At 45.7% G+C, this 10,254-nt stretch overlaps 1 protein-coding gene across 1 annotated transcript in view; it reads left to right on the top strand.

Moving 5' to 3' along the window:
* Positions 1 to 10,254, top strand: part of bbs2 (Bardet-Biedl syndrome 2) — a 209,347-nt gene that overhangs the window by 18,077 nt on the left and 181,016 nt on the right. Inside the window, 1 exon segment of the mRNA XM_084316368.1 lies at positions 6,312 to 6,389. Within this exon segment, the coding sequence (XP_084172494.1) occupies positions 6,312 to 6,389 (78 nt within the window).

Here is a 10,254-nt window from a genome sequence, read left to right as displayed (position 1 = left end):
AACAAACTGGTCAGACTACTACTTGACCTTACCCCTAGAACCCACCTCACCCCTGCCCACTTTGACAACCTAGGATGGCTTAGAGTAGATGACAGAGTACAGCAACTTGCAATGGGCCTGGTCTACAAGATACACTACACGACCAAGGTACCCATGTACATGTCAAAATACTTCCCAAAGGTCAGTGAATACCACGACCACAACACCAGAGGGAGCTCCACAAATCATGTTAAACCCAGATTCGGCTCAAACAAGGGACTAAACACGTTTCGCAATTATGCCACATCAATGTGGAACGCCCTACCCAAAGCTGTAAAGGAATGTGAATCACTACCCACATTCAAAACCGCTCTTAAAGAGCACCTATGGGAGACTGCAATTCGAAACTGGCCACCGTAAATGTCCAAACCCCCCCACCCCCTCCTAATAGACAGTCTCCTCCCCACCGCATGTATATATTCTCTCCTTGCCGTATGTATATTTCTCTCCCACCCACCCACCCCCTCCTAATGTACAGTCTCCTCCCCACCGTATGTACATTTCTCTCCCACCCACCCACCCACCCCCTCCTAATGTCAAGTCAAGTCAAGAGTTTTATTTGTCACGGCATACAAGTATACAATGAAATGCGGGTGGTCTTGCCCGCAACGATGTGCAATACAGTAGTAACAACATATAATAGAATCCAATAAAACAACATTGTGCAATAAACATATAATAGAATCCAATAAAACAACATTGTGCAATAAACATATAATAGAATCCAATAAAACAACATTGTGCAATAAACAGGTAACATAGTGGGGCATCTCGGTATTTGTACATAAGTTATTTACAGAGCATGGAGGACATGCTAGGTCCTTTGGTAGTGCATATACACTGTTACTGTTACTATACTATTTTTAAAGTGACCTTTCCTTAGTGGCCATAAGTGTGGGCGTGTGCAGCATGAGTGTGTGCTTGCTCATGTTAAAGTGGCTGCTAGTGTGCGAGCGTGTACAGCAGGGTTTCCGTTAGAAAAAATTGTTGCCGGTCTCCGTGACCTGCAAGATTTCAATCTACCGGACAAATGAGATTAATTCCGGTCATAGTTTATTGAGCTTTAAAACAATTGATAGGCAGGCTATATAAAGAATGTCATCCTCAAGGCATGTAGATTTATAATATTATTACTTAAAACTAGGCTACTTTTGCGTATACAGTCATTAATATATTCCAAACAAAATAAGTCCCTCGATACTCCGTGCTGCTGCTGACTTGAAATAAAATAGACCGCGTATGTGGGCAGTCGGTCCGACACTAAACAGCAGTCTGTTATAATCACATTTTTATGAGCTAATGAATTCCGTTATATTGGACATTTGTATTAATTATATCAAGCGAAGAACTGAGAAATTTGGCAGAGAGAGACGGCAACATTATCGTGGGTTTGCGTGATGTATATCTCCACCTCCCAACGACTTGGTGCTGGTCATAATGTCCGGTGAAAACAACTCCCTCCAAGCACAACTTGACCACCCGAACCGTACAAAAACAGGCCAAAATTAAATAGCCCATGCGACGAACGATTCATTACATTCGTTTCATCGTTGCTCCACCAAGCAGCCGGTCCAACAATGAAAGCTGTTGTCAGCGCGAGCCGGCCGCAGTTAGTTTGCAAGAAGCATCCAGCTGCAGACCCGCAGAGCAGCTTTCCAGGTCTGGGGACCGCACTGTGCCAGCAAAGCTGGTGGGTTCTGTGGGTCTGCAGCTGCATGCCTTCCGCAAATCCAGCAGCAAGCTCTCGCTGACACAGCGTCGTCATTACCAGACCGGCTGCTTGGCGAAGCAACGACAACAAACGCAATGATTGTTTCGTTCATCGCATAGGCCACCCAACTCCAGCCCATCCAAATACAATTCAAATAATCAAACTGTGCCCAGAGGGAACTATTTTCACCGGACACTATGACCGGAGAGATTAAATATGTCGGACTTCAACAGATTTTGCCGGTCAAATACCGGTAATTACCGGCTAACGGAAACGCTGGTGTACAGTGTGTGTGTCATGTGTGTGCTCATGTGTGTTTGTGTGTGTACAGTCTCCTCCCCACCATATGTATATTTCTCTCCCACCCACCCACCCCCTCCTAATGTACAGTCTCCTCCCAATCGTATGTATATACTCTGTCAGGATCTATGGGTAACAGTACTGTATATTTGCATTATCGTATATGTCACAAATGTAACAGTACTATATACCTGTATGTCACGTATGTCCCTATGCCATAAATGTCATGTATGTCATAAATGTCTATGAATTGAAAATGGGGGACCCTGATGTAAACAAGACAAACGTCTTTCTCAGGTCTGCATCCCCTTAACAATTGTGTGTATTGAGCCGTACTGTATTGTACCCATTCTGCAATCTGTTAAACAAAGTTGTCATTCATTCATGTAAACAACCACAACAACTCGATTTCCAGGCTCGTAGAAACACGGGAGAGACGGAGACAAAGAGGAGGGGGGGGGGGGTGTAAAAACAGGCTCCCTGCTGCTTTTCTGTGTCTTGAGAGAAATGCATGTCAGAGAAGCTCTGTGTCTAGAGAGTGAAGTGGGACATCTTCTGGAGAAACTAGGTACTGCATGTGGCTGAAAACACTGTAAAGCATAGGTGTCAAACTCATGGCCCGCGGGCCAAATGTGGCCCACCATGTCATTTGATGTGGCCCCCCAAGAGCTCTGGTAAAAAAAAAAAATATTATTTTTTCTTTTTTTATAAACATTAATCTTGGGTTAAAAAATAGCTGCGTTAAAATAATTGTGGGTTAATGCGTTAATAAAGCTTTAACTTTGACAGCCTTAGTTATTACACATTCTTACACATACATGTATGTTGAACATCTGAGGTATTGATGAAGTAACAAAGGAAAAAAGCCAAAAGCACTTACTCCTCAGACATTCTTTGACAATTTTACAGCCCAAAATACAAAAAAGATCCAGGCGGAATAGGTAACAAAGGGTTGAAGAAATATTGTCTGAACTGTCAGATGCAAACTGGCTGTGTGACATATAAGAAGCTGTAGGGACGCAAACAAGTCCCACCCAAAACTTGACCAATATAGTTGTGAACTGAGACAACCCTTATTTTGTTATTTTTGAGTACAGTTACAGTTGTGTGTTCATGCAGACACATAATAGCGATTTCATTATGAATAGAAAATGGTGGACCCTGATGTAAACAAGTCGAAAGTCTTTCTCTGGTCTGCATCCCCTTAACAATTGTGTGTATTGAGCTGTACGGTACTGTACCCATTCTGTAATCTGTTAATTAAAGTTAATTAAACTATCTTCCATTAGTTGGATGTATGGCCTCTGCAAGGTTGTGTGCAGCCATTTGTTTTTGTTACATCTGCTACATCTGTCCCACGTGTTCTTTGCAGCTCAGTTGTTAGTTCTGCCCCTCTTGACTGTGACAAAAAGGTTTTGAACAAACTTAATGTCATAGCTTGTATTTGATGATCTTCTTCTTTGTTATTTACTTGCATGGTTTGATCATTGATTAATGGAGTAATATGGGGTTCTGATAAACTAAAATTATTTGTTAAAATAACATAAGCTAACATATATGTTTACATCTATGCAAATGCATATGCAATATGTATAACTTGAATAAGTAATAAATACAGAAACAACATGTTTAACAATATGTAAATGAGTAGCTACATTTATTTTACATTACATTAACATTTATACGGTCTTTGGCCCTTTGAGGGCAACCATAATGCTGATGTGGCCCTCTGTGAAAATTAGTTTGACACCCCTGCTGTAAAGGCATGGGAGAATGATGGGAAAAGCCTCTAAATCTTTTTGTTTCTTGTTGATATTCCTGGATATTACACAATTATATCATACAGTAATGTTAAATAACTGCCAGATATACAAAGATGAAGAAGGTTGCAAAAGCACTTGCTCCTAGAACAATATTTGACATTTTGAGCCCATACATTGCAAGAAATATCCAGGCGGAATTCTATATACAAAGTCCAAAAAATTATCGAGCTGGGAATGACTACCATTAGGCAGAGACACAACAAACTCGATTCTTGTACCGGATCTCCTCTCTGGTAAACAAGAATACCCTGAAGACTCTGGCAGGAGCACTCATTCAGGGGTACTACGACTATGCTTGCACCTCATGGTACCAAAGCACCTCAAAGGCGCTAAAAACAAAATTACAAACATCTCAAAACAAACTGGTCAGACTACTGCTTGACCTTACTCCTAGAACCCACCTCACCCCTGCCCACTTTGACAACCTAGGATGGCTTAGAGTAGATGACAGAGTACAGCAACTTGCAATGGGCCTGGTCTACAAGATACACTACACGACCAAGGTACCCATGTACATGGCAAAATACTTCCCAAAGGTCAGTGAATACCACGATCACAACACCAGAGGGAGCTCCACAAATCATGTTAAACCCAGATTCGGCTCAAATAAGGGACTAAACACGTTTCGCAATTATGCCACATCAATGTGGAACGCCCTACCCAAAGCTGTAAAGGAATGTGGATCACTACCCACTTTCAAAACCTCTCTCAAGAGACACCTACGGGAGACTGCAATTCAACACTGGCCCCTGTAAATATCCTAACCCAACCCCCTCCAATGTACAGTCATTTACCTAGTATGGTTTTGTCAATAGTCCAATGTACAATTTTGTTTGTTTGTACAGAGTCTCCCCCCCCTCAATGTACAGTTTTGCTTGTTTATACAGTGTGCCCCCCCCCCCCCCCCAACCACCTCCAATGTAAATTACCCAGTATGGTTGTCAATATCCCAGTGTACCCAACCCCCCCCACCCAACCTCCTCCAATGTACAGTTTCTACGTCAAATGTATATACTCCCTTTTCTTGACTCCTTCTGTATCACAAACAGTACTGTATTTGCAAATCTGGTATGTCATAAATGTATAGATGTAGCAGTACTGACTATCTGTATGTCATGTATGTCATATATGTCCTGATGAATTGAAAATGGGGGACCCTGGTGGAAACAAGACGAAAGTCTTTCTCTGGTCTGCATCCCCTTAACAATTGTGTGTATTGAGCTGTACTGTATTGTACCCATTCTGCAATCTGTTAATAAAGTTTTCAATCAATCAATCAATCAAGTCCCGAGCCTCTATACACTCAGAATGACTACCATTAGGCAGAGACACAATGTCCCGAGCCTCTATACACTCAGAATGACTACCATTAGGCAGAGACACAATGTCCCGAGCCTCTATACACTCAGAATGACTACCATTAGGCAGAGACACAATGTCCCGAGCCTCTATACACTCAGAATGACTACCATTAGGCAGAGACACAATGTCCCGAGCCTCTATACACTCAGAATGACTACCATTAGGCAGAGACACAATGTCCCGAGCCTCTATACACTCAGAATGACTACCATTAGGCAGAGACACAATGTCCCGAGCCTCTATACACTCAGAATGACTACCATTAGGCAGAGACACAATGTCCCGAGCCTCTATACACTCAGAATGACTACCATTAGGCAGAGACACAATGTCCCGAGCCTCTATACACTCAGAATGACTACCATTAGACAGAGACACAATGTCCCGAGCCTCTATACACTCAGAATGACTACCATTAGACAGAGACACAATGTCCCGAGCCTCTATACACTCAGAATGACTACCATTAGGCAGAGACACAATGTCCCGAGCCTCTATACACTCAGAATGACTACCATTAGACAGAGACACAATGTCCCGAGCCTCTATACACTCAGAATGACTACCATTAGGCAGAGACACAATGTCCCGAGCCTCTATACACTCAGAATGACTACCATTAGACAGAGACACAATGTCCTGAGCCTCTATACACTCAGAATGACTACCATTAGGCAGAGACACAATGTCCCGAGCCTCTATACACTCAGAATGACTACCATTAGGCAGAGACACAATGTCCCGAGCCTCTATACACTCAGAATGACTACCATTAGGCAGAGACACAATGTCCCGAGCCTCTATACACTCAGAATGACTACCATTAGGCAGAGACACAATGTCCCGAGCCTCTATACACTCAGAACTCTACACGAGATTCAAAACATAATGTTTAGTCCATATTGATGGACAGAAAATATTGACATACAGTGTTGAGCTGCGTCTCACTTGACCTCTTAGGGTCCCAGCTTCCCAGTGGTGTGTTGACCTTTGACCCCCCCCCCCCCCCCCCTCTAGAAAAGCGTAGGACTCAAAGGGTTGAGTGGTTTGTTGTTGTTGTTGTTGTTGTGGTGCAGCTCCTGGTGGGATCTGAGGACTTTGACATCCGGGTGTTCAGAGAGGACGAGCTGGTGTCTGAGATGGCTGAGAACGAGGTGAGAGAACACACAGGAGTGTTTTATCACTCTGTTTATGGCTGTAAGGTATTGAATAATGTGTTTTATTAGTATGTTTATGGCTGTAAGGTATTGAATAATGTGTTTTATCACTCTGTTTATGGCTGTAAGGTATTGGATAATGTGTTCTGTATCGTTAGTGGCTTAGCTTGGCTTCGCCTTCTGCACTATCTCGCGTACGTGCACGCGTACTGAATAAACCACAAATGTACCTCTAATACCAGTATTAGTCTGACCACACCCCTCATCAGCTTACCTTCATAAGCAGGTGTGTGGTCACCTGCTCTCCTCCTTCTCGCTTTCACCACAAGGAAGAGGTGCCTCGGTAGATCCCCACACTTGACACCATGATGGAAGAAATTGGATTAGGAACAGCTTGGGAAACAAGGATACGTTGACATCATATCTTTATTTTCTCTCTCACTATTTTCGAGAAAATACGGCGATATTGTCTTCGTACTGGAGTGTCTAGAAGATGATGATCATTCTACAAACCCTCCACCGGTTTTCGTATTGGGAGCACGCCGCTGCATGCTTCTCAACTGCAGTTCCTTGCTGTGTTTGTTGGGGTGAAACCTGTCAGGCCACAGCTGAACTGTCGGACATGCCGCTGTTGTGAGGAGCGGTGCGTTCCAGGTTGGGTGAGTAGTGTTTGCTGGCGGGCTCCACTTGTCTGTTAGTGCTATGGGGGCTACTAGACAAAGTTTATGGAAACCGGCCCCAGGCTAGGGTCCTTTGTTTAGCCGTCTAGGCGACAGAAGGCCTTGGTCTGGCGACCATTATAGTTTTAACTAGTGGGCCGCGACCATTGACACTGGTGATCCCTGTGTGTTCTGGACGAGTGGATTCTCTCTGTCACCGTGTTAAGACCCCATCTTTCATATCCAAATGAGAGTATTCCTTCACGAGGGGATATGTGCATGTAATGTGCGATAGCGGCAGATTCATGTTCAAAGTCAGCTATACAGGCCAGTTGGTACTGTGCTGATTCCGCCGGACGTGTTATTGTCACCGTTGTGAAGCGGTGTTGACGTCTTGTTTTCTCTTTTCTCTTAAAAAGTGAGGAGGGTTCAGAACGGCGGCCTGTCTGGGTGAGTGTTATGTCATTGTTTACATGTTCATAGCTTACGGTTAGCCGGTCGGTGGCCTGGCGCGGGGAGCTTGGCTTCTCGCGCGCCGCCGGGAGCTCGCTCCTGATCGCGTGCGTCGTAGATCGGCGTCTCGCGAGCGGAAGCGATAGCACCCGAACGGCTGGAGCAGCCGTTAGCTTGATACTATTCTGTTGAACGTGCTTTGATTTTTAACATGTTTTACACTCTTGACCACGACGTCATCCTTGACAGGGGATGTTCGTCAACCCTGCCCGAGCCTAGACGGGGATTGCGTCAACAAAGAGGACTGTAGCGACTGGTGGAGCGGCGACGCTGCCCGGATCGAACAACACGGGACGCTTGTGACTGCACTTCGCTGATCTGCGTTCCGGGCAGGTACGGGGTTGGCCAGACCCTCATAACACGTCTTCTGGTTTTACCTTGCTAAATGTATTGTGAATGACGGTGTTTTTTCCCAAAACGTGTGTTGTTGCAATGCATTTGAGATACGTTGCGGGTTGTGTGTGAGCTGTTTTTGTCACTGGCAGTAGCTTCTCCGTGCAGGTCGTGATGTATTGATCTGGTTGTTGTGTGAGAAACATCATGGTGTTTATGTGTACCGTGTACTCACTACTAAGGCAACTAACCTATGAAGCTATGCTTGGTGACGAGTGAGTAAAAGAATGTTCTTTCTCAGACTGTAATGACAATGGACAGTGAGTTCACACATTAACAGGTTTTCCTGTTTTAACTGGCCGTATTGAGGGTAAAATAGGAGGATTGTGTTTTTCCCCCCCCGGTTCCCTGGGGACTTTATCACCTCCTATCAGACATGTTGTGCATTAATTGTGTCTTTTGTGTGGTAGGGATACGATGTAACTCTCAGCTTGATTGCTGAGGTTGTGCTAAATCTGCTGGAGAAACTTATTTCCTAAAGGGAAATTGGTTTGGTTGCTGTCATGTGTGTTTAGCAAGGCCTGTGGTCGATACTAATCAAGAATGATGTATTCTCTCATTGTGATGATGATGGGTTGTGTGTGTCATGTGACCTACAACTGGGTTGTACTGGCCACAGAAGCACATGTGTATGTTGGACCGGGGTTCTTAGAGCCCTCTCTATTCTGTGTTTTTCCTTAGTAAAAATCAGATAGCAGGTTAGCTCGTGCGCTGTGTGGAGCTGTGAAACGCTTCATAGAGCTGACTATGACTGTGTCATATTCTCTTTTTGTCGTTACGTCGTATCATGGGTGTGGGGTCGTAAAGGGGTGAACTGGTAACCTTTCCTCTCCCCATTGTCTGTCGGTCAGGGGTACACCCCCTGTCCTTCAAGGTTCCCGTCACGTGGCGGTTCGGCACGTTACGGGGGGGGGGGGGGGGGGGGGGGAGGGAGTTCCTGGTCCCACGGCCTGGTATATTGGGCGTGTGCACCGCAGGAATTCCCCCGCCATAGAGTACGTCACCGTGCGCGTCTCTGTTGGTAGGACTTCCGTGTGCTGTTCAGGTCCATGTGATGGATCTGTTTTCAGGGGGGGTGGTCAGGGCTCCTCCTCACCAAGCGCCTACTCAGGCCTTCTGTGAGTTCGGACTCCTTCTTCCATGTGATCCATGTGAGGAAGCCTCCATCAGAGTACAGAGCCTTCCTCCTCAGATTGTCAAAGTGAGTGGACCCTCTAGAAGGGTCCTTTTCTATTGTATGTATATTCGATTCAATTCGTTTATTGAGTGTGTATGGGTTCGGTGCCTCTTCCCCGGAGGCCCTAAAACCAGTTTTTTACATGGCTCAAGGTGCAATATATTCTTTTCAATCTGTACAGCTCGCGTGGGAAGTCTCTCTGGGGATCCCCGTCTCTTTCCTATGGGAGGGTGGTGGGATGTAAAAATGTGAACATTTTTTACCCCGGCTGTGTAGACTGGGATACATACTGTTGATGCTTCCTTCTTTCTATTCCAGAAGTGTTGGAGTTAGGGAGTGTCACACCCCTCTTGTCGTTCCCCTGGGCGCCTTGGGGATTCAATGGCAGGTCTAAATAGCCTGTTCATTGATGGGGGTGTGTCCCGACGCACGTATAGTGCTAGCTCGCTGTAAACAGGCGATTGACTGGCACGCCTTAGTTGCTTGTGGTTGAAACAGCGTTTTTATAAAGCAACTGAGATGGGGGTTTTTCCTCTTCCGGCGACCACATCCCATGACCTGGGTGGGTTGTCGACGGATCCTCGTTCATGTCTGGGGGATGATGACGGGATGGATCTGAACATATGTAGTGGGGTCTCACGCCCTTGGGGTGGGCCACCAGGCGCGGTTCGTCCCGACGTCTGGGTGGCGCCTTCTTTTCATGTTAAGATCAACACGCATATCTGCCCTTTTCCTGGGGCATGTCGGCGTGGTTAGGGCACGGGACTGGTTCTGGTCACGCTGGTCCAGATCAGTTGAACCCGTTGTCCGCCGGGGATGCAGATCTGCTGTTCTGGTACCCTGAGGGACTTGGGCTTTTTTCAGGGGGAAAAATGCCAGGTCGGTCTGGGTGTCACAGGGTTAAGCGCTATGGAGACCCTGGTTGGGTATGTTTTTACTCAGCACTGTCGTCATGGCTTACAGCCATGCCATTCTGTACGCGCTCGATCTCGTCGGATCTCGGCCGCTACACAGGTTGGTCCTGGTTAGTACTTGGTTGGGAGACCGCCGGGGAATACCAGGAACGGTGTGCTTAGGGGCTGGTTCTCCATTGTTTTTCGCTCCTCTCTCACGCATGGCG

The sequence above is a fragment of the Notolepis coatsorum genome (genome assembly GCF_963971535.1).
Source record: "Notolepis coatsorum genome assembly, chromosome: 6".
Classification (NCBI taxonomy): domain Eukaryota; kingdom Metazoa; phylum Chordata; class Actinopteri; order Aulopiformes; family Paralepididae; genus Notolepis; species Notolepis coatsorum.
Note: the sequence above shows the minus strand (reverse complement) of the source record. Positions and strands in the feature narration are given on the sequence as shown.